General features: G+C 42.6%; 1 protein-coding gene across 11 annotated transcripts in view; it reads right to left on the bottom strand.

Annotated features, from left to right (window-relative positions):
• The window catches only part of SRPK2 (SRSF protein kinase 2), a 227,021-nt gene extending 202,412 nt beyond the window's left edge, over positions 1-24,609 (bottom strand). For 4 of the 11 annotated variants that reach the window (XM_067042810.1, XM_067042812.1, XM_067042809.1 and 1 more), the window contains exons 1-2: positions 24,449-24,600; positions 23,788-23,842 (exon numbers count right to left, since the gene is read on the bottom strand). In XM_067042810.1, the coding sequence (XP_066898911.1) occupies positions 23,788-23,842; positions 24,449-24,575 (182 nt within the window). In that variant the 5' untranslated portion in view covers positions 24,576-24,600. Of the gene's footprint in view, positions 1-23,787; positions 23,843-23,928; positions 24,154-24,448 lie in introns of those variants that run through there. The other 7 variants (XM_067042817.1, XM_067042815.1, XM_067042816.1 and 4 more) reach the window with 4 other exon arrangements.
• Positions 24,610-26,002: the final 1,393 nt, after the last annotated feature.

Raw genomic sequence — 26,002 nt, forward strand, 5'->3', positions numbered from 1 at the left:
CAATGCAGGGGACACGGGTTCAGGCCCTGGTCCAGGAAGATCCCACATGCCATGGAGCAACTAAGCCCATGCACCACAACTACTGAAGCCCGTGCACCTACAGCCCATGTTCCACAACAAGAGAAGTCACTGCAAGGAGAAGCCCGTGCACCGCAACGAACAGTAGCCCCTGCTCGCTGCAACTTGAGAAAACCCGCGCACAGCAACAAAGACCCAACACAGCCAAAAATAAATAAATAAAATTAATAAATTTTTTTTAAAAAATCGAGGACTTACTAAAAAGTGACATCTACAAGGGGAAAGAAAGTATTACACACCACCCCAGAACTATAAAATTAATCTAAAATTTTCAGTTACTTAGCTATGAAATAGAGTAGATTTAAAATAAATATATATAAATAGAATGGAATATTATTCAAACTTAATAAAGAAGGAAATCTTGTCACATGCTACAACATGGATGAAACTTGTGGACATTATGCTAAGTGAAATAAGCCAGTCACAAAAAGACAAATATTGCATGATCCCATTTATATAAAGTAGCTAAAGTTGTCAAACTCTTAGAAACAGAAAATCAATGGTGACTGGTAAGGGTAGGGTGAGGAAGAGCTGCTGTTTAATGAGAACTTCAGTTTTTTCTAAGATGGAAAAAAAAGTTCTAGAGTTGTATTACACGTGCTACAGTTATTAATACTACTGGACTGTACACATAAAAAGGTTAAGATAATAAATTTTTTATGCTGTTTTTTTTTACCACAATAAAATTGTGAACATGTATGAACCACAGTAAACCCTTGAACAACGCAGGGGTTAAGGGGCACAGAGCCCTCTGAGTCTCAGCTACTGTAAATATGTAGTGCTGCTACAAACACTAGAGCACATGTACCTTTTTGAATTAATAGTTTTAATCTTTTCCGGATATATACCCAGGAGAGGGACTGCTGGATCACGTGGTAGCTCAGTTTTTAGTTTTTTAAGGAATCTCCATACTGTCTTCCCTAGCGGCTACACCAATCTACATTCCCACCAACAGCACAGGAGGGTTCTCTTTCCTCCACACCCTCTCCAGCATTTATTATTTGTAGACTTTTTGATGACAGCCACTCTGACTAGTGTGAGGTGATAACTCATTGTGGTTTTGAGTTTCATTTCTCTAATAATTAGCGATGTTGCGCATCCTTTCATGTGCCTACTGGCCATCTGTATGTCTTCTTGGGAGAAATGTCTATTTAAGTATTTTGCCTATTTATTTATTTTTTATTTGGATATTGAGTTGTATGAGGTGTCTGTATATTTTGGTCACACCAGTTGCAAATATTTTCCCCCTTTCTGTAGGTTTTCTTTCTGTTTGGTTGATGGTTTCCTTTGCTATTTTTAAGTTTGATAAGGTCCCATTTATTATTGCTTTTATTTCTTTTGCTTGAGAGATTGACCTAAGAAAACATTGCTATGATTTATGTCAGAGAATGCTTTGCCTATATTCTCTTTCTAAGAGTTTTATGGTGTCATGTCCTATACTTAGGCCTTTAAACCATTTTGAGTTTATTTTTGTGTATGGAGTGAGGGAGTGTTCTAATTTCACTGATTTACATGTAGCTGTCCAGCTTTCCCAATACCACTGGTTGAAGAGACTGTCTTTTCTCTGTTGTATATTCTTGCCTCCTCTGTCCAAGATTAACTGACCACAGCAGTGAGGGTGGGTTTATTTCTGTGCTCTCTACTCTGTTCCATTGACCTACATTGTCTGTTTTTGTGCCAATACCACATTGTTTTGAATACTGTAGCTTTGAAGTGTAGTCTGAAGTCTGGAAGGATTATGCCTCCAGCTTTGATTTTTTCCCTCAGAATTCCTTTGGCAATTCTAGGTCTTTTGTGGTTCCATATAAATTTTAGGATTTTTCTGTAAAAAATGTTATGGGTGATCTGATAGGGACTGCGTTAAATCTGTAGATTGCTTTGGGTGATATGGCCATTTTAAACAATATTAATTCCTCCAATCCAACAACATGGGATGGGATATCTTTCCATTTCTTTGAATCATCTTCAATTTCCTTTATCAATGATTTATAGCTTTCAACATATAGGTCTTTCACCTCCTTGGTTAAGTTTATTCCTAGGTTTGGGGTTTTTTTTTTTTTCTTTCTGGCATGGTTTTAAACAAGTTTTTTTTTTTTTTTAACTTTCTCGTTCTGGTATTTCATTGCTAGTGTACAGAAACACAATAGATTTCTGTACATTAATCTTATATCCTGCTATCTTGTTGAATTCATTTATTAGTTCTAATTTTTGTGTGGAGACTTTAGGGCTCTCTATATAGAGTAACTGTCACTTGTGACAGTTTGATCCCTTCCCTTCCAATTTGAATACCTTTTGTTTCTTTTTCTTGTCTGACTGCTGTCGCTAGGACTTCCAATACAACATTAAATACAAGTAGTGAGAGGGACTTTCCTGGTGGCACAGTGGTTAAGAATCCACCTGCCAAGGCAGGGGACATGGGTTCGACCCCTGGTCCAGGAAGATCCCACATGCCGCGGAGCAACTAAGCCCGTGCGCCACAACTACTGAGCCTGTGCTCTAGAGCCCATGAGCCACAACTACTGAAGCCCGTGGCACCCTAGAGCCTGCGCTCCACAACGAGAGAAGTCACCGCAATGAGAAGCCCACCACACCACAATGAAGAGTAGCCCTCACTCACCGCAACTAGAGAAAGCCCGTGCATAGCAACGAAGACCCAACCCAGCCAATAAATAAATAAATATATATATTTTTTTAAGTGGTGAGAGTGGGAATCCTTGTCTTGTTCCTGAATTTGGCAGAAAGGCTTTCAGCTTTTCATCTCAACCATATTTCTTACACATAACAGAAAACTGGCTCTAGAGCAAATGTGATATAAATTTTTCTAAAGAGAACATAAAACAAAACTTATGTATTAAATTATTTACAATCATCTCCAAAGAGATAACCATAATTTTTGCTGCTATTGAAACTTTCTTTTAACTCATATAAAATAAGCTATATAAGACCTTCACAAAAACATTTTACTACAAATATACTTTAACAATACTGTATGTAGGTAGTGTCCACTTGTATTTTTTTACTATAGCAAACAGCAGTGCAATAAATCTTGTCTCTGTCATTTAACCTTATTTATTTATTTATTTTTAAAAGTCAGTTTTTGGTTGTGGGTTTTTTTTTTAAAGTATTTATTTATTTTTGGCTGTGTTGCACTCTCAGGGCACGTGGGATCTTCCTTGCAGCGTGGGCTTAGTTGCTCCGCAGGATGTGGGATCCTAGTTCTTTGACCAGGGATTGAACCCGCGTCCTCTGCACTGGAAGGTGGATTCTTAACCACTGGACCACCAGGTAAGCCCCTCTCAGTCATTTTAAAAATTAAAAAATCAAATGTTTTCATTAACAGCACCTAGTAAAAAAAAAAAAGAAAATCCTAGTTTCTAATGAGTACAACGTTTCAATTTGGGATAATGAAAAAATTCTGGAGATGGATGGTGGTGATGATTGCACAACAATGCAAATGTACTTAATGCCACTGAACTGTATGTACAATTAAAAATGGTTACAATGGTTTTACGATATATATATTTTACCACAATAAAATCTCAGGTTTCAATAAGAAGAGGTTATATGTATGTCATCTGCAATAGGTTATGAACCACTATTAAGAAAAGTCAGGGGCTTCCCTGGTGGTGCAGTGGTTCTGCCTACCGATGCAGGGGACGCGGGTTTGTGCCCCGGTCTGGGAGGATCCCACGTGCCACGGAGCGGCTGGGCCCATGAGCCATGGCCGCTGAGCCTGCGCGTCCGGAGCCTGTGCTCCGCAATGGGAGAGGCCACAGCAGTGAGAGGCCCACGTACCGCAGAAGAAGAAAAAAAAAAAAAAAGTCATGTGATGATTTGCACAATTAATCCTAACCTACCACTAACAAAAGATATCTCAAAGGTCTCAATTATTCACTAAAGATAGAATTACATCACAACTGGAAATTTCCCTTGAAAAAGAAAGTTTAGAAAACCAAAACAGTTTCAAATTGGTCCATAGAAATGACATATATTAATGAGACTATAATCACTTGGCAAACGTACTTATTAGTAAGTCACACTATGTGGTACAGAATAGTTTGAAATATTCTCTAACCGAACTAGTTCCTTACAATCAGGTGATCTATTTTTCAAGAGTTTTATTTAAAGAAATATACTTGAACTTGCCAAAAGCACATGACGTAACATGTGAAACAGGGAGTAATAATAGCAGCATTAAACTATAATCATACTTTAATACCCTATATAATCAGGGATACTTCATAAATATCCATGTGAAAGTCCTAGGGCCAAGTACTGGGTAAAGACCAAGAAAGAAGTAACAGAATGGACACAAGCAGAAAGAGAAGAGTCTTAAAGTCACTATTTATTAAGTTAACACCTGGCTTAATATGTGCAGGCATCACGCTAAATATGTCACATGAATTCTCAATTAATGCTCACAGTAACCCTGTGGGATACTTTCATTAATCCTGTTTCACAAATGAGGAAACCGAGGCACCAATGGGTTAAACCAGGGGTCCCCAAGCCCCAGGCCACAGACTGATACCGGTCCGTGGCCTGTTAGGAACCAGGCTGCACAGCTAGAGGTGAGCGGTGGGCGAGGGAGCAAAGCTTCATCTGCATTTACAGCCGCTCCCCACTGCTCGCATTACTGCCTGAGCTCAGCCTCCTGTCAGATCAGCGGCAGCAGAGCACGAACTCTACTGTGAACTGCGCATGCGAGGGATCTAGGCTGCTCGCTCCTTATGAGAATCTAATGCCTGATGATCTGAGGTGGAGCTGAGGTGATGCTAGAGTGCTGGGGAGTGGCTGCAGACACAGATTATCATTAGCAGAGAGGTTTCACTGCACAGAGACCATGATAAATCAACTGCTTGCAGAGTCGTATCAAAATTCTATCAGTGAGGAGCAAGTGAAAACGAGCTCAGGACTCCCACTGATTCTTCATTATGGTGAGTTGTATAATTATTTCATTACATATTACAATGCAATAATAACAGAAATAAAGTGCACAGTACATGTAACGCACTTGAATCATTGCAAAACCATCCCCCCACCCCCCCACACGGTTCTGCGGAAAAATTGTCTTCCATGAAACCAGCCTCTGGTTCCAAAAAGGTGGGGGACCACTGGGTTAAACAACATGCTCAAGATCACACAGTCACTAAGCAGCAGGACTGGGCCACGAAGCCTACACCACTCTGAAGTGCACAGAGCCCATCTCAGGTGCTGTCTACTTGCTATCACCTTTAAGACACACTGTGGCAGTGTTATGACCCTTGGTTCCCTAGAGGGGACAAACATCCAGGAAAGATAAACCACGTTCTCAGCGGGCACGGCAGCAAGCTGGCTGGAATCCAAGTCTTCTGACTCCTCAGCCAGGGCCTTTCCTCTTCAGTGTACCTGACCTGACATGTGTGGTAGTTTTAAAAATATGCTCATCACAAATTATTTAATACAACTCTCTTCAAAGGGCAGAACCTAACACTCCCCTCAGTAACTCACTTTTTTTTCTGATAGATTTTATTTTATTCATTTTTAACTGTGTTCCAGTTTCAAGTGCCTCACTTCTAACAAATACAATGTGGCAGAAGTGACAGGTATGAGACTTGCCAGAGTAGGTCATAAAAAGCACTGCAGAGTCCTCCTTGTTCTCTCAGCTCCTCACTGTGGATGAAGCCAGCTGACATGTTGTGAGGACACTCAAGGAGAGGTGCACACGGCGAGGAAGCAAGTTCTCCTGCCGCCAGCCACGTAAGCAGGCCTGCGTGGAAGCGGCTCCTGCAGCCCCAGCCCAGCCTTCGAGTGACTGAAACCTGAGCCAGAGCCGCCCAGCTACGCTGCTTCTGAACGCCCAACCCTCAGCAACTCCGTAGCAATAAATGTTTGTTTTATTAAGGCACCATGGTTTGTGGGGGTTTCTTTTTCAGCTTTAAGTATAACTGACAAAATTGTAAGATATTTAATGTGTACATCCCGGTAATTAAGCCACTATGTTTTAAGGCAATTTGTTACACAGTAATAATACAAACAGGAAGGAAAACAAGTATTTCACACGTGACCCACACCTTGCCATCAAAATAACAGTGAAAATTCAACTGTACTTCAATTTTAAAAAAACCTAACAGAAAAAAGTGTAGGTTCGGCAGGTCACCTGTCAAAAGAAGCTGTGGACTAAGAGGCAATTTCTCAGACGCAGTTTTGTCCTGTGTAATACGAGAGATGATAAATTTTTTATTATTTTAAAAATCCTCCCCATTCTACAATAATCTTTCCATTACCCTACCTCTTAAGCGTCACTCTGAGGATTACACGGAAGAATGTATCCAGCACTTGGCAGGATGCCCATTATGCAGCGAAAGCTCAGTAAATACTCACCATAACTAATCTTATTTCTTTAACCTGCCCTTCACTAGCAGCTTCCCTTAGACTTTTTAAAACTTCCCAATTCTCAGTAGGGAGCACCTCCATTACCAACCTAAGTTGTCCAATAGCCTTTTTCACGGGTCTTCATTTACCTCACTTACTCCCCTGCTCTGGCTCCCGGAGAATGAACTAATAGTAACAGGGGTCCCTCCTGGCTGCTGCCAACTGCTGCTCCTCTCCCAGCCCCTCCGAAATGCAGGCTATCCTCAGGGTCTCTCCTGGGTCCTCTCCTCTTCATTCTCATACCCTCCATGATGACTTCTGCAGATGCTCTCTGACTCCAAAACGTATCACGGCCTCTACTTCTTATCTGAGTCACAGATCCCAGTTTCCCCAGCTCAAGAGCCCCACATGAATGTCTCACAAAAACCTCAAACTCAACAAAATCTGAATTTTTTGCATCTCCCCTTACTCCTCACTTCCCCCCCCCTTCTTCCCATGCCCAGCCCTGCTTCTCCTGTGTTAACAGACCAAACTCTGTGAAGTCAGAGGATGAGATGTCCAAAGTGTTATTAAAGTCTTCCCCCTTCTGCTTTCAATAAATGTATGAGGCACTGTGTTAGGTGCCAGTGATACAGGGCAAGCTGGACACACCACCCACCAGGAGTTCACAGGTCAGCACGCTTCCAGTCAGCTGCTGAGCCCTAACGATTCCTCTGTGCAGACTTCCGTGTCCATCCCCACCTTTCCATTCCTACCGCAGCCACCCCTCCTCTGGCACCTGGACCACTGTGATAATGTGCCCGTGTTTCTCCCTTCAGTCTCTGCCACCACCTCAACCCATCCTTCACAGAGCTGCCCATTCATTCTCGTTCTCAAGCATGTGATCCTGCTATTCAGCCCCTCAAAAGTCTGCAGTGGTTCCCACTGCTTACAGCGAAAGTCAGAATTCCCTCACATTACCTCGATGGCACTCCATGATTTTTCCACTCAAATCACCTGCTGCACCCTGCTATACACTCCACGGGTACACTGACATTTAGGACATCTCATTCTCTCCCTAACACTCGCGCCTGTTTACTAGCTATTCCCTCAGAATGTCATGGCCTCTATGAAAATTCCCTTGTGTAGCCATCCGAATTAACTGATCCTTCCCTTATTTTACACAGCACAATGCCTGTACCTCTATTTGCTATCAACCTCTTCCACTTTCTATCACTGTTAGTTGTTTACTTGCCTGTCTCTTTGACTAAGTCATAAATCCCGGGCTGCCACTAATTAACTTGGCAATCCTGATAAATCATTGCATTATCTAAAGTTTAACTTTCTCATCAGTAAAATGAAGGGTTAGATTAACTAACTGCTAAGTAACTCCCAACTCCAAAGTTCCATAAGGATGAGTCTTATTTACCTTTGAAAAAGGCAGAATAGCACAGCTCTAAGCTTGGTCTTGGTAGTCAGACAGGTGGTACTGAATCCCAGCTCTACAACCTACCAGCTCTCAACAATGGGCCTGCTACTTAACATTTCTGGCCCTCAGTTTCTCATCTGTAAAATAGAGAATAACTAGAATTCTTACAGTTTAAAAAATTTTTTAAATAACCGCTTTAGTCAGATATAATTCACAGATCACACAATTCACCCATTTAAAATATACGACACAACGACTTTTGGTACATTCACACAGTTGTACAACCATCACCACAATCAATTTTAGAATATTTTCACTACCCCAAAAAGTAACCCATATCCATCAACAATCACTCCCCATTCCCCCAGCCCTAGGCAATCACTATTTTACTTTCCATCTCTATGGAATTGCCTCTTCTAGGTATTTCTTATCAATGGAATAATATAATATGAGGTCGTTTATGACTGTCTTCTTTCATTTAGCAAAATGTTTTCAAGGTAAACGTATGTTGTATAAGAGGACTTCATTTTATTGCTAAATAATACTCCATTGTGTGGATATACTACATTTTGTTTATCCCTTCAGATGGACATTCAGTTGTTTCCACCTGGCCATTAAGAATAATGCTGCTGTTTCAGTTTTAAGTAATAAGAAAATTCAACTCAACCTCGCTGAAGCAAAAAACTAAAAGTCCAGCAGGCAGCCCTTGCTTCAGCACAGGTTTAAACATCATCAACAGGACTGTTTCTCCATTTCTTGGCTAGGCTCCGTTCTCCGCTCATTTTTGGTGACAAAATGGATTCAATAACTCCATTTCACAACCTCTCACAGTCATGCCAATAGGAGAAAGCAAAAGCCCTGGGGTTAGCCCTGTGTGGGCTGTCTCACCCGTGGCCCTATAAAACAGTAACTGAAATAGGCTGTGATCTATCCTTGGGAAATGGGGAAGGGACACAAAGGATGTGAACCAAAAACAGATAAGAGATAAACCCCACACAAAACTGAGGCCTCTTTCTGGAAGGATAAGTGGATTCTGAACAACTGAAAAATTTTAAAGCTCAATTCTTAAAAACAAAAAAATAAGTAAATTTTAAATAATAAAAACCCAATTTAAGGTTGTGGTGAAAATTAAAAATAAATGCATATTAAGCATTTAGGAGAATTAATAAATATTAGCTGCTATATTAGCTATTATCTGTATTAGATGAACCACATGAACTTTGATGGAATTTGACATTTAAGAAAAAAAGCCAATTTCATATAGCCCCATGTCATATATACTCAGCTTAAAATTAAATCATGTTCAGTCTGCTCTTCCATAATGAAATGTAAAACTCAACAGAAAGAATGAGGCTTATTTTCAAATTTTTTTAAACTTCAGGTTATAGAGTCAGAGTAATTTCTCTGCTCTTGCAGAAAATATGAGAGGCAAAGTATGGGAAAGGGAAGTCTCTGAGACCAGTAGTCTGCAAAGCATTTCCTACACTAACAACAATACGTACTGTGGTTCAGGGCTGACAGCCACCTTAATCCTTTATTAGCCAAAGTCCTCAACTCAGTCTATTAAGAATTCTTTTCACGGGAAAACATCACTTTGATTTCTTAATATAAGCTAACAGGAAACTAGCACTCCTTTAACAAAACGTAATTTTTCAATCTTGCCCAAAATACATTTATCTCATAAAACAAGGGTTAACATGCTTATTTCCCTCTTGGACACAGTCTAAACATGATTAAAAAATAATTTTTAAAACTACTACCAGGATCACCTATTCCTTTTATCACATGTCTTAATCTCCTCTCTGTCCCCTTGGTCTAGTTTCAAATTATAGACCTAGATAGAGATCACCTGTTATGAACAATGAATACTTTCTTCATGATTTCTAGATCTGATGGTAATTTTGTTGCTCTAATTCACTGTGAGGACCTAGGCTTACACAACATTATCTCCTATCAATATTAGAGCATGAGCCCTTCCTTCCTTATTCCTGATCAACAGTAAAGTCTCTACTCTGCTTTGCCCCAAAAAATAAATAAATAAATAACTTACAGCAGTTATTACTGAGAAAAATAAAGATTTAAGCTGGCTAAAGTAATTTAAAACATATTCATGTTTAGATGCTTAAGAAAATTTTATAATAATTCCAGTTTTCCTTTTTGCCGATTATAAAAATTCCTAAAATACAACTGAAACACCATAAAATAACTAACAGCTGCCACGTACCGTTTACTATGTGCCACACACATATTACTTTATTTAATCCTTACATTTATTCTCTGAGAGGTATTATTAGCTCTATTTTAAGAAAAAAAAATTGAGACTTAGAAAAATTAAATAATTTATCCAACCCCACTGAGAAAAGTGATGCCTTCAAAACTTGAACCCTAGTCAGCTGCCTCTGACAACAATATCAGCCTCAGCAAAGAATTTTCAAAGATTGATCAAACTTTAGGAAAAGGGGAAACTATTACTTCTTCTCGGCTAAGTTGGGGAAGTGAGATAGCCTTTGCCTACACCAAGTAAGAGGATTCGAACGTTAAGAGTAAAATTATACAGCTTCGGATCCTCTGAAAGGTAAATGTATCCTCGAGTGTCCCTCAACTTGATCGCAATGACACTGCAGGTAGTGAGCATCAGTGAAGCCAAGGGGAAGAGAAGAACAGGTCTACTATTACTGTTATACCTACAGGGTGCGGATTACTACAGAGGATATGGAAAGCCTCAGCCTTGTAGCTACTGAAAAACAAAAACAAGTTTTTAAAGCTAAGATAGAAAACACAGTTAAACCTTTTTTTAAAAACTGTCTTACTGTATACTAAAATTTCCTATATAAAGCAACTTCTATCTCACTCCTACCATACATGCACATGATAAAACAGTCCAGGCCCCTGTGACATATTAAAAGTAGTCTCAGGTTTCCCTGGTGGCGCAGTGGTTGAGAATCTACCTGATAATGCAGGGGACACGGGTTCGAGCCCTGGTCTTGGAAGATCCCACATGCCGCGGAGCAACTAGGCCCGTGAGCCACAACTACTGAGCCTGCGTGTCTGGAGCATATGCTCCGCAACAAGAGAGGCCACGATAGTGACAGGCCCGTGCACCGCGATGAAGAGTGGCCCCCACTAGCCACAACTAGAGAAAGCCCTCACACAGAAACGAAGACCCAACGCAGCCAAAAATAAATTAATTAATTTTTTTTTAAAAGTAACAAATATTCAAGTACAATTGGTGTCTTTAAAAAAAAGTAGTATCCATTCAGACAAAGAGAATACATTTTCTTTCTTTTTTAAAAAAATTTATTTTTATTTTTGGCTGCATTGGGTCTTCGTTGCTGCATGGGCTTTCACTAGTTGCGGCAAGCGGGGGCTTCTCTTCATTGTGGTGCACGGGCTTCTCACTGCAGTGAGAAGTCCCAAGAGAACATATTTTCACCTTTCTTTTTCTGACAGTAAAGGGAGGAATTTAAAAATAAAAATTTATAGTTTAAAAACAAGGTTCTTGGCTTCCCTGGTGGCGCAGTAGTTAAGAATCCGCCTGCCAATGCAGGGGACACGGGTTCGAGCCCTGGTCTGGGAAGATCCCACACGCCACGGAGCAACTAAGCCCGTGTGCTGCAACTACTGAGGCCGCAAGCCACAACTAGTGAAGCCCACGTGCCTAGAGCCCATGCTCCACAATAAGAGAAGCCACTGCAATGAGAAGCCCAAGCACCACAACGAAGAGTAGCCCCCGCTCATAAGACTAGAGAAAGCTCATGTGCAGCAACAAAGACCCAACACAGCCAAAAATAAAATAAATGAAATAAATAAAATTATTTTTAAAAATATATAAAATAAAAATAAGGTTCTTGGGAATTCCCTGGTGGTCCAGTGATTAGAATTCCGTGCTTCCACTGCAGGGGGCCAAGTGGCGCGGCCAAAAAATTAAAAACAAACGAACAAAAAAACCCCACAACTCCAGAATGACCTTTGGCTCCCACTGAATTGCCTTCTTCCCACTTTCTGGACAAATCCTGAGTTGCCCTACTGACTTCTCTCAGCCAATCCGAGTCAGACAGTCCCCCAACCTAAGAGATGGTTGATACAACAAAAAGTGCCTCAAGTGCTTTGAAACCCCATGTATTCATGCCATAATCTGCTTTAACAGATCTTTAAAGTCATGTGGTTTCTGCCTCTAGGAAGGTATGAAACAAAGGAACTTTGGGTAACAAAATGTTCATCACCTTCTGTGATGATAAAACTTCCAGATGACCCCACAGTTGAAACACTGCCATAGCATTTAACAAACTAATAAACAAACAAAAACAAAACAAAAACACGTTCTTGCAATAATCTCTCTTTAGGGGCTAAAAACTTTACCTTCTGTTTAGTCCCAGAATGGCTTGCTTTCTGCAGACTAAATGGTAGTTTCAAAAGCCAGTGAATCAGAATCCAGGACTCTAAACCAGCACTCTAAACTGGCTCAGGTACTAAAAGATAATTAACTGTAATCAAGTAACTGCTTCTTCAGTCACCCTCACTGCTCCTTCACTGAAACTTCTCCACTGAGAGAGAAAAAAAGAAATAAAGGCCTGAAGAATTTTAAGCTCTGTTCCAAGAAGCTGCCTTGGGAAGCACTACAGTGGATGAGGGAAAGACCAGGTGGTTAGGACCAAGCCCTCACCTGCAAATTCTCCCAGAATAGAGCCACTTTCTCCTCTTTACATAGAATAGAGTTCTATTTAAAATTTTATTTAAAAAGCATTCTGCAGAAATTCCCTGGTGGTCCAGTGATTAGGACTCCGTGCTTTCACTGCCAAGGGCCCAGGTTCAATCCCTGGTCAGGGGGGGAAATAAAAAAGCATTTTGCTACTACAAAGCAAGAGTGAAAAACACTTGTTCAGGTGCTCTCTAAAGTCCCAGCTACTTCACTGCGTTCTCAGATTCACAGCCTTATGCAATAAATTTCAGGTGTGAAAGACAGTCAATTTTAATTTTACATCAGTGCTGCAATTAATGTTCAGTTACATCCTATTTTAGGATAAAACACATCACACATACACACCCCACCAAAAAAAAACTTCCAATGAGATATTCTAAAAATAAAAGTAATCAATAGGATAAGATTCCCTGTGTAAGTGGTGGCAATAGCTGCCTGACAGCAGAAACAATAGCAGCAAGCTGTGTTCCTTGGATGCCAGAAGCAACAACAGCACCTGCTGACCAAAGAAAGCAGCCACGTACAGGAGTCCCAAGAGCCAGGCATTGCTTTTCAGTGGATTGTCTGTCTTATCTCTACCACATCTCAAACTTCTGTTTCCTGGGGTTACAGAGGTATCCCTGGGTTGCAGTCTGTCTTTACTCCTTCTCCCATCCTGCCTAGTTCACACAATCGTCTAGAGGCACATCTACTACACTGAGGTACTTACAGGGGACATGACACCCACAAGCCACACTCAGCTAAGGTAACAGTCTTGTGTGTCACAACCAAATTTAAAGCCATCAACAATCTCATCCAGATGTTCCCTTTTGTCCCTATCCTTTTAGGCTCCACATTCTAAGACCCTAACTAGAGAATTCTAATGCCTAAAAATATTTACATTAAGAATATGTCCAAGAATTAGCTGAAATAAATGCACTCTAGAATAGGCCAATTAATTTTAAACTTATCAGCAAAGCAGTTTGACTATAAAGATATTCAATGTGGAAGTGAATTCAAACATCAGGGACAACACATTACATTTTGTAGGATTTATCCAGTAAGGCTAAGAACTCAGCATAAAGTATCATATATGCCCAAGTATAAACCATGGTCTTTTCCCAAAAATTATCCCTCAAAAAAGAAGTAGTTCCCTTAGATTCTAGTCCTTATAAAGCCTTTATAATGATAGACTGCTCTCTCAAGTACCTTATTTTTAACATAATAAGGCAAAAAAAAAATCTTCAAAAGGAAACAATCAGGATTACAGTAATGCTAGGCTTGATGGCAGAAGGTAATAGAATGACCATTCCTAGAGGACCCTGACTCGGAGGAGTCTTGGTCAGACCTAGAAGAGAGGGGAGGAGGAATGAAACACTCTTCACTGACTGACGATAGATTAGGGAACTGTCCGAAATCACTATAATCAATACAAATTTGGGAGACATCAACCCAATAAAATCAATTTTTAAAGAAATAATTTCAACACATTTTTGGAATTATTCCTCCTCATTAATGCTGTACACAAGCCTTTTTAAAAATCAAGTCAAGGGCTTCCCTGGTGGCACAGTGGTTGAGAATCTGCCTGCCAATGAAGGGGATATGAGTTCGAACCCTGGTCTGGGAAGATCTCACACGCCACAGAGCAACTAAGCCCCTGCGCCACAACTACTGAAGCCTGTGCTCTAGAGCCCGAGAACCACAACTACTGAGCCCACGTGCCACAACTACTGAAGCCTGTGCGCCTACAGCCCGAGAGCCACAGCTACTGAAGCCCGCGTGCCTGGAGCCTGTGCTGCGCAACAAGAGAAGCCACCGCAATGAGGAGCCCGTGCACCTCAACGAAGAGTAGCCCCCACTTGCTGCAACTAGAAAAAGCCCGTGTGCAGCAACAATGACCCAACGCAGTCTAAAATAAATAAATAAATTTATTTTTAAAAAAAGAAACTAAATATCGTAACTAAACATTTGGCTACGCCATCTATATCTTTAAAATTTATACTTTCAAGTTGTATATAATTTTAAACTTTTCATTGGGGAGTTAGGGGACTTACAACCAAGGCTATCTTATATTCGGGTACATAAAGTATCTGATAATACAAACTCTATGTGCAATGTTCCCCTGGAGACATACACAACGGAATAGAGCACCCCCGCCAAAACAAAGGAAAGAAAGAAAAAAGACCGGTTAATAGCCAGCCACACAAATCACTCTAACGCCATTAGACCGCGCTACCTTTAACCTTGGCTGACAGCGCTCCTGGAATCAAGGCAGGGTACAAGCTTAAAAACCTGGCAACTAGGGGCTTCCCTGGTGGCACAGTGGTTGAGAGTCCGCCTGCCGATGCAGGGGACGCGGGTTCGTGCCCCGGTCTGGGAAGATCCCACATGCTGTGGAGCGGCTGGGGCCGTGAGCCATGGCCGTTGAGCCTGCACGTCCACAACAGTGAGAGGCCCACATAACACACACACTAAAAAAAAAAAAAAAAAAAAAAAAACTGGCAACTGCAGGTAATAACGTTTTTTCTTGTTTTTAAAACAGAACACAAGATTTGATGGTAAAAATCTGGGGACCTGTTAGACCTTTGATACAAACACAGAGCAAGACAAAAATCTCTTTAATTCTTAGTCATCAACACATAAAATACATCTACCTGGACCAGATGATGAGACAAAGATAGGTAAATTCCTTACAAATTGTCAAGTTTGAAAAAAGAAAGAGGGAGGCAGGGAAGAAATACTAACCCCTGAAATATAAAGGCCATTAATGATGAACTAAATTTAAAAATCTAATGAACTCTTCTCAAATCTTATTCTCCTTAAACTTCCCTACCCCATTTATTGCTATTTATCTTCTTAAAACTGATCTTTAGCTTCCCTTCTCTTATTTTGTCCAATGGCATTCTCCAAGTTTCAGGCTCCAGCCCTCTTCTCTCCTCCCCCTTCTCTTCAGTAAACTGATCTTGCCGTCCTAATTGTCCTCAAAGGTGTATTCTAATCCCAGCCTCCCACCTGCATACCAACTCTCCTTATCTTCCTTTAGGATATCTGTCACTTCAAATACAGTGTGCCTAAAACAAAATCTCTATCCCATCTCCAACCAATTTCTCCCAACTTTCTTAGTCTTCATTAAGTGTAACATTTTCAGTAAAACTGTCAATTGTTTTTATTGCTTTCCTCTTCATGTCCCATAATTAGTTAGTTCTAGCCCTGCTGACTCTTCTTTAAAAGAACTTTTCAAAATTGGAAGTCTTAAAGAGGTTCACTGTCTTTGACTCAATATTTTCATTTCTAAGATTCCACATAATCTGTGAAAATCTGAAATGCAGACAAAGATACTCGCTGAAGTATTATAATGCCTGAAACAGTAAACATGTTTCCAACAATAAAGAAATATTTAAACAAATTAAGCAGTTAAGTAAATTAGAATATTACTCAGTCACTAATAATTGGTTATGAGAAAAAAAATTTTTAACTTCTTTTTAAAATATATTTATTTATTCATTTATTTGCCACACCACATGGCATGTGGGATCTTAGTTCCCAGACCAGGGATCGAACCCAAGACCCCTGCATTGGAAGCTCAAACTCTTAACCACTGGACCGCTAGGGAAGTCCCAGTTATGAGTAAATTTTAAGGACATTAAAAATGTTAATGACGGGCTTCCCTGGTGGTGCAGTGGTTGAGAGTCCGCCTGCCGATGCAGGGGACACGGGTTCGTGCCCTGGTCTAGGAAGATCCCACATGCCGCAGAGCGGCTGGGCCCGTGAGCCATGGCCACTGGGCCTGCGCGTCCGGAGCCTGTGCTCCGCAATGGGAGAGGCCACAAGAGTGGAGGCCCGCGTACCACACACACAAAAAAAGTTAATGACAAAATGTTAAATAAGGAAAGGAGCATACAAAATCATACACGAGATGATTAATTAACAAAAAACACGGGGATGAAAAAAAGACTAGAAGGAAAAATACCAAAATGTTAACAATGTCCCGTTTGTGAGTATCTTTTTTTTTTTTTTTTTTTTTTTTGCAGTACGCAGGCCTCTCACTGTTGTGGCCTCTCCTGCTGTGGAGCACAGGCTCCGGACGCGCAGGCTCAGAGGCCATGGCTCATGGGCCCAGCTGCTCCGCGGCACGTGGGATCCTCCCGGACCAGGGCACGAACCCGTGTCCCCTGCATCGACAGGTGGACTCTCGACCACTGCGCCACCAGGGAAGCCCCCATTTGTGAGTATCTTGCTGGATGGTGACAATGTGAGTCATTTTTTTTTTCTTTTTTTTTTTTTTGGCCTGGCGGCAAGGCATCTGAGTTGCCCAACCAGGGATTGAACCCAGCGCCCAGGCACTGAAAACACCAAGTCACAACAACTGGACCACCAGGAAATCCCTTTGTTTTCTTCTTTATATATTTCTATAGTTTCCAAATATGGTACATAATATTTTAAAAATCAGGAAAAAAGGGGACTTCCCTGGTGGTGCAGGGGTTGAGATTCTGTGCTCCCAATGCAGGGGGCCTGGGTTTGATCCCTAGTCAGGGAACTAGATCACACATGCATGCTGAAACTAAGAGTTCACATGTCACAAGTGAGGAGCATGCTGGCTGCAACTAAGGAGCTAGCGATCCAGAAGTAAGGAGCCCGCTTGCTGCAACTAAGACCCAGCGCATATAAATAAATAAATAAATCTACATTTAAAAAAATAAATCTGAAAAAAGGTAATTTTTTAAATGTGTTTCCAATTCAAGACTTGTCAGGTCTCCCTAAATTAATCCTCAAATCAACATTATTTTAAACTAAATAGCAAAAATAAACTGGAGGAACTCAGAAATATAATCAATAATATGTAAGAACTGCCAAAAAAATTCTGAAAACAAGGTGGGAAAAAAAAAGTGACAAGGTGTATATAGGAGATGTGGGAGAGCCCTTGCCCTACCAAAACCTAAAATGTACTCAGAACTACAGTAAATAAAAAAAATAGGGAACTAAAGTGGAAACAGAGTAATCAACACCTCAATACTCATACATGGAGAGATGCAATAGAGTTGGGGTGACCAGCCAAATCATTTAGAAAAAAATAAGACAGCAATAACCAAAGCCTAATAACCACAGCCAACCTTTACTGCACACTTACCACGGGTCCACAACCTTGGGGCCAGATGTCACTGCATTTCAGTTTTTTGGATTTTCCAAAGACAGTATGGTATTGGTACCTATTTCATGTACTATGTAAGACTGCAGCAAGGTCTAGGAGCATGTTTTTAAAACATGCAGCCTACAGCCTTCCTGTTCTCAGAGGAAGAAGAGATCCTCCTTCCGTACAAAACAAACCTGTGCTCTGATCACATCCCCTCCTGTCAACTCAGGGCTTTTGCTCCAAATTCCCCTTCTTGTCAGTATTTTCAACCTCTCCCTTTCTACTAGCTCCTTGCCATTCGCTTACATTTGAGAGGGAAAAAAAAGCACTTCTCAGGAACCACTCCCTCACTACCTTTTCTCCTTTACACAGAGAAAGCTTATTCAATTAGTAACCTTTTAAAAAGAATTTAAAAAAAGACTACGCTGTCATCCCATTCACTCATAGGGCTGCAGGCTCCCTGAGGCTAAAAGCACTGTGCTGAGACTACTCCAGGTGTGGGCTCTAATGATTTCTTAACTGCCGAAGTCAAAGGCCACCATCAGGGTTCATCTCACTTGAATTATTCTGCAGACTATGCTCTTCCCTTCTTGAAATGCCCTTGGTTTCTGTGAATCAACTTTCTCCTGATTCTCCTATCCCTCTGGCTCCTCCTTGACCCTACCTATGGCCTTCTTCTCTTCACATTCAACACCTTCAACCAGCTGCCACCAACACTCTACCCAACAACTTCCATTTGCATTCCTAACCAGAGCTCTTCCCAGCGCTCTAGCAGTAAACACTCACCAATGTCTCTATCACGAAGTGAACCACACACCTGTAATTGCCTAACAAAAGCCATCATTAGCTTTTCCCAAAGCTGCTGTGCATTCTCTACCATCAGGAATGGCAACACCATCCACAAATTTAGCTAATTCAGAAACCTGGGATTCATCCTAGACACCCCCCACTCTCCTCCCACATTAAATTGGACACTAAATCCAGTGAATTCTACCCCCTTAATACCCATCAGTCTCCTGAAGCTGGATCTCTTTCCTCTAGCCATTCTCTACACTGCAGAGTAACCTTTCTAAACATCTCAATCTGTACCCACAGTAATGAGCCCCACTCAATGCTCACCACACCCTGCACCCCAGCCACACTCCCCTGCTGGACATTCCAAGAACACAAACATGCCACTTACAACTCCACATGTTTACGCCAACTGCAGCACTACTTTTGCTTGGAAGGCCCTCACCCTGCCCCCTCCTATTTACTTGGGAAATTATTACTGGCTCTTCAAGATCCAGTTTAACACAACTCTGTGAATCTACTAAAACCTATTGAACTGTACACTTTAAGTAGATTAACTGTATGTAAATTATATCTCGACAAAACTCATAATTTTCTGTAAAAGACTCACTATCCGATTTTTTTTAATGGGCAAAAGACAAAACAGGCACTTCACAAAATAGAAATTTCAAATGACCAATAAACATACAAAAAGATCTTCAAAACCATCACTCAGGCAAATGCAAATTAAAACCACAATGAGGTATCAGTACATACCCAGAAGAGCTAAAATTAAAAAGAATGACATGATCAAGTATTACAAAGACGCAGAACAATCAAAACTTCATACACTGCAGGTGGGAGTGTAAAGCAGTTCAATCAAAACTATTTCATAATAAAACTGGGGGAAAAATCTCTGCAATTACTACTAAGATTAAGCATACACCTCTTCTATAACCTAGCGATCCCACTGCTAGAGTATATCCCCAAGAGAAATAAGTGCTAATGTCCACAAAAGGACATGTACAAGAATGCTAACAGGGACTTCCCTGGTGGCGCAGTGGTTAAGAATCTGCCTGCCAAGACAGGGGACACGGGTTCGAGCCCTGGTCCCGGAAGATCCCACACGCCACGGAGCAACTAAGCCGGTGCGCCGCAACTACTGAAGCCCACGCGCCTAGAACCCGAGATCCGCAACCACTGAAGCCTGCGCACCTAGAGCTCATGCTCCGGAACAACAGAAGTCGCCGCAATGGGAGGCCAGCGCACCGCAACAAAGTGTAGCCTCCTTTAGCCGCAACTAGAAAAAGCCCGCGCACAGCAACGAAGACCCAATGCAGCCAAAAATAAAGTAAAATAAATTTTAAAAGATTTTTTTAAAAAGGGTGTTAAAAAAATAATTTATAACCAAAAAGTGTTAAAGAACCCAAATGTCCATCAATGAATGGATAACTACAACACAATGAAATGTTACTTGGCAATACAAAGGAATGAAGTACCAACACATACTACAACATGGATGAAGCTTGAAAGCATTATGCTAAGACAAAGAAACCATACAGAAGATCATATGCTGTATGATTCCATTTATATGAAACATCCAGAATAGATAACTTTATAGAAAGAGAAAATAAATTAATGAATGCTGGGGTCAAGGGAGAATGGGGAATGACAAACAAGTACGGGTTTTTTTGGGGGGGTGATGAAAATATTCTGGAATTAGATAATAGTTGCACAACTTTGTGAATATACTAAAAAAAACGCAAGTTACACACTTTACAAACTAAATTCTTAAAAAACAAATTTTATGGTATGTGAATTCTGTTTCAAGAAAAAAATTACATGTGAGGAAAAAAAATCAATAAATACCAAAAAAAAATTCTTTAAAACATTTTATACATATGCACAGTCCCCAAAGCAAAAATCTATCCCAAGCCATGTGATTTAGCTAATTCTTAAGAATTAGGTCTTCCCTGCTAGTTCTTCCCTGCTGCCTGTTACAAAGCAGCACAATTAATAATTAGCAAGCTAAACTCACTGGAACAATCTGACAAGTTAACAATCTCAGCTGAGAAATCTTATTTCTGACAACTACAAATTCTAGTGTTCTAAAAAAGCTGCCTATAGGAACTGGAGCAATTCACAAAAGCTCATAGAATTGAATTGAATTAAAATGAAGTGCCACTTGCACATACAAGAATATAATGACAAAAGTGGATCATATTACATCAAGCCAGGCCCACGTAGTCACATAATTCAAGTTTGGCAGTCATTATATTAATACAGTTTAAAATTAGATCTATTACTCTCTTTCCTCCTCTGGAGAATTAATCAAAAAGCAAAAACACTGGGCATCAGGAGACCTGAATTCAGGTCCATACTAAGCTAGTTGTGTGACCTTACCCTCTATCAGAGCTGTCCGTAAAATGGGGAATACCTCCGAGGCTACGAGTCTCCTGAAGTCCCTCTACCATCACCTCTCCCCTGTGCCACTCTGTGCACCCAGAGTCAAGTCATAATGGTTTCCCCACGTACTGTGGAAGGCCAGCTCTCGGTTTCTACTTCTCCCCACCCCCTATAATCCATTCTCTACATTGACAGCCAGTACTCTTCAAAACAGGAATCAGATCCTGCCTCTCCCGTCCATATGCCTCCCAGCGGCCTGCAAGGCCAGGCCCTACCCGTTCTGACTCCTCCCCCCTCACCATCCTCTTGGGTAGCACTCCAGCCACTCTGACCCTTGGGTTCCTCCAACATTCCTAGTTCATTCCTCCCCAGAGCCTTTGCCACACTCCCATCTCCTCCGCCTTATTCTAACTTCCATTCAAATGTCACCTCCTCAGAGAACCGAGTGTGGATTCTGATCCCAGCCTACTGAGATTCAACTTAATAGTTGGACATGTTACTTACTCATGCTGTGCCCCCGTTTCATCTGTAAAGTGGTAACAACAGTGCCTACCTCACAGAATTATCACAAGGGATAAACGTATGTAAAGCAAGCAGCAAATTGGCACAGTTTTCAAATGTCATCTATCACTATACTTAAGGCACCCCATCTTCATTTTCTCCCTATCCCTTAGCACTGTCTGGAACTGCCTTCTTTGTCATTTGCTTTAGGGTTCCAAAACCCCCATAGAATGTAAGCTTCGTGAGGAGCTTGCCTTGTCTTGTTCAAAGCTCTACCACCATTTCCTAGGAAAGGCATGCACATACTTGTTGAATATATGAATAAATCAATCACATCAAGGATTCCTTTAAAATAATACTGCCTTGATTCAAAGAATTAAGTGAAAACCTGCCTCAATCAGTTATGTAATGGGGCTGGTCTCCTCCTGGTCCTTGCAGACTGACCAGTTCATTTAATCACTGGCTGAGGGATTTCTGTCAAATCTAGTTACATAACTACAACAGACAAGGAAAAACACGAATAGATTAATAACCTGTGAGAGTAGAAGTTGAATACTGTGGATATATGCTAATTCTCTGTAAACATACCACAAAAAATCCAAACTGCAGCACACCAAAAAAAGGCTCTGGCCATTGGGACAGTCATACCCTGAAATATGAAAATATGAAAGAAACATACACTGACTTTAACTAAAACTGTTTTCCTACATGTACGTATATATATAAAACATACACAGATATATATATCCACCTACACACACACACACAGAGCCATCCCCAAAACTGGCGGGATGCTTTTTTCAACTCCTTTTAACTTTTCTTAACAAAATGGGCTACGTGGGAATAAACGTTTTGAACTGAAAGTTGTGACCCAACTCAGGAGCCTAAACATTACAGTTCTCCTTACTTAAGGACTAAATTTCCGTCGTTCACCAAAGGAAAGCCCAAATATAAGGTTCTGGTTACAAGCATTAATTTTTAAAGCATATAAAACTAACAAATATCCATTGAGATTTAACATCTTAAGAATCCAACATCTAATTTTTACCCACCAGGTCAAGCCCTTAATAAATAGTTTTCCCTCACTCTAGTAGTATTTTTTTAATTGTTTTTTAAAGAAAGACTTTATTTTAAAAAAAAAGAAAGAAAGGCTTTATTATGTCGGTATCTACATTTTGTGAAATCCTTAACATACTTTCAAGTTATATTCCGGTTTGAATGAACACAAATCCTGTCATGATACATCACATTAGTAATGACTTAGGCAGTTTTCACAGACGCCACCAATGGGTATGAAATTCGCCAGGCTGAGACCAAGGCGAAGAAGGGAAAAAGCCTAGGAATGCTGCAGGGTAGTCCCCCAAAGAAAACAAACCAACCAGAAACGCTTCGTGATTTTATTTAAAGATGATCACGGACGATCCCCATAGTACCAAATATATACCACAGAGTTATTGCTTGCTCAAATGGAAGAGTGAAGCCACAAATCTAGGAGGAGGAGTAATCTACGCTGGTAGATTCTTCAAAATTAGTAAAGGGAAAGGAGACGCGGCGGCGCTCTACGGTCTCGGAGCCGCTCTCCAGGAAAGGCGTCCCGGGCGCCGGCCGCTCCCACTCCGGTCCGCGGCCAGGCTGGAGGTGGCTGCCGGCTGGCATGTTTGAAATATCACCACCCTATTCATCGCCTCAAGGCACAATGAGGCGCTGGGCAGCCGCGCCGAGGACCGCCCGCGCACACGCCCACCCGCCCCGCGCAGCCCGAGACCCGGGCGCAGCCGCGTCGCAGCGAAGTCACGCTCGGCCCGGGCAGAAAGTTTCGGAAAAAAACCCAAGCGCCGAAACGCACAGGTCTCAGAGCTGAACTCGTGCCAGGAACACGCCCGAGGCAAACCACTTGACAACCAGCTCCGGTTTACAGCAGAAAGGCCGAGAGGCGGGGGCCAGAGAGGAAGAGGAGGCAACACACACACACTCACGCTCTCTCTCTCTTTCTCTTTCTCTCTCGCACACTCGGCTCCTCTTCCTCTAGGGCCCCGGCGCCCAGGTGCGAGCGATGCCGCAGCCTCACGCCCGCACGCGGCGCTGGGGCCCGGGCGGCGGGCGCCAGCTCCCCTCCCAGGAAGGCCCGGGACCCCCGGGCCAGCTCAGCGCGCAGGAGAGGGTGCGCACGCCTGGCGCTTCCTCGCCCGTCCGTCCCCAGCGGCCGCGGAGACTGGGGGCCCCAGGGGCCCGGGGTCAGGGGATGCTCTGCGGGCCGGCCGCGGGCTCGCGCGCGCCCCTCCCCCCGCCCCTCCCCCCCGGGCCGCCCGCGGGGCGCGCAGGAGGCGAGAGCCGGCGTCCCGGGGGATCAGCTCGCCCGCCCGCCGGTCCCGGGAATCCGGGCAACTTTCCCCTGCGCGGTCGCGGGCTAACCCCGACCGGGCGGAGGCGGGGGTCCGGGGGGCTAGCGCGGCGTGGACTCACTTTTTCGGATGTTTCTCTCTTTTCGGCCTCCGCTTTCGGGCCTGAATGGCCAGCACTGAGAAAAGAAAACACACATTAACGGTCGGGCAGGCCGGCGCGGAGCCGCGTGGCGGGGAGAAGGGGACGCCGCGGGCCACTCACCTTTCCGGGAGCTCATCCCGACGCGGGGGAAGTGGGGCGTGGGCTTCGCGGCGGCGGTGGCGGCGGCACAGGCAGCAGCGGCGGCGGCGGCAGCAGCGTCGCGGCAGCAGCGTCGCGGGAGCCGAGCCGAGCCGAGCTGCAGCCTCCACTCACTCCGCCGGCCGGGAGGAGGCGGGAACCGCGCCTGCGCCGCCGCCGCAGCCGCCGCTCCCGCGGGGGGCCCGGCAAAACCCGCCCCCGGCCGGCCCCGCCCCCGCCCCGCCCGCAACCCCCCCGCCCGGTGGGGTGGAGACCCCCGTGCCGGCCCCGCCCGCGCGCCCCGCACCCACCCTCCTAGCCCACCTGTGCGGAAGTGACCCCCCCCACGACCACCGCCACTCCCTCCCTTGCCTCCCCCACCCCAGTCCGCGGCCCGGGCCTCCGCGTCCTGCGCCCCGCGGCTGGCCCAGGCCTCCAGTCCCTCCCGGGCACGCGGCCTGCGCGACCCTCCCTCTCCAACCACAGCCTCTCTCCTACCCACCCCGGCGGGTCGCGCCGCCCGCTTCTCCATGCGCCCTTCCTTGGCTGGCGCCTCCGCGGGTCTCAAACCACCTCTCCTCACGCGGCCTCTTCTCCCCCTTTGCTCCTCTACATCCTTGCATCCCCATGAGCGCCGCTTCCTCCTCTCTGGCGGGTGTGGAAAGGGCACAGGACCAAGAGCTGGGAAACCTGGGTCTTTCACTTGCCGTGTGACCTTGGAAGAGTCATCTTATCTCTCACCTTTATCTACCCCATAGGATTGCTTGAGTGTAATGAAGAAAAAGATGCAAATAGCACAGATAGTAGGATTAAGCATTTGCACGTGAATTAAGGTTCAGTTCAATAAATTCCATGTGTCTACAATTTAGTGGGGATAACAACAACCCACCAAGGAGTTATTTCTTACAAAGAGGAAACAGTCCTGAAGAGGTTAAACAGTTTACCCAGCAAATTTAGGCCTACCTGACTCTAATCAAGTTGATTGGGGGATAAAATAACTGCAGCGATCCGTTATTTAAATAATTATAATTTTTTGAAAAATATTCATCCTGACCATTTACCCTCTCAACTATATTCTTAACTGATCAGAGTAGCTAACCTTACTATAAAGATCCTAAACCCACCAGAACAGCGCTGGTTGAACTTAAAGAGCTTTTTACTTTCTCAATTTTTTTATTTTCAAAAATATCAAACGTACAGAAAAGTTGAGAAAAATATAGTGGACACCCATATTACCCCATATTCACCAATTTTGAATATTTTACCACATTTGCCTTCCCTGTGTGTGTGTGTATGGGTTTTTGGTTTTGTTTATGAAACATTTGAGTTTTTTGCAGGCTTTTAACCTTTACTCCTAAGTAGTTCCATAAGTATCTACTAAGAACAAAGATACTCTCCTATATAATCAGAATTGCATTATCCAAGAAAATTTCATATCATTATACTATTATCTGTAACATACAGCGGCCATATTCAAATTTAAGAAATGTCCTTTTTAGCTGACTTTTTTCTCAATCCGGAATACAATCAAGGATCATGCATTGAATTTAATTGTCATGTCTTTTTAAGCTCCTTTACTCTAGAATAACCCCTGATTTGTTTTTTTCTTTTATAACATTCACTTTTTTGAAGAATTCAACTCTGTTTGCAGAATGTTCCTCAGTTTGTATTCACCTGTTCCCTATTAGATTCAAGTTAAATAATTTTGTCATGTACACTGTATAGATGAGGTTGTGTTCATCTTAGTATGCTGCATCAAGAGTGATACGATGTCAGTTTGTACTATTATTGGTGATGTTATATGTAATCATTTCTCCATGGTAAAGGTACCTTTTTCCCTTTGTATTTAAAAAGTAGTCTGTGTAAAAAATGGGCAAAAGACTTGAACAGACGTTTCTCCAAAGAAGATACACAAATGGCCAACAGGTACATGAAAAGATGCCCAGCATCATAAGAGAAATGCAAAGCAAAACCAAAATGAGATATCACTTCACACCTACTAAGATGGCTATAATTTTTTTTAATGAAAAATAAGAGTTAGGGAGGATTTAGAGAC

Source organism: Kogia breviceps, chromosome 9 (assembly GCF_026419965.1).
Source record: "Kogia breviceps isolate mKogBre1 chromosome 9, mKogBre1 haplotype 1, whole genome shotgun sequence".
Lineage (NCBI taxonomy): Eukaryota > Metazoa > Chordata > Mammalia > Artiodactyla > Physeteridae > Kogia > Kogia breviceps.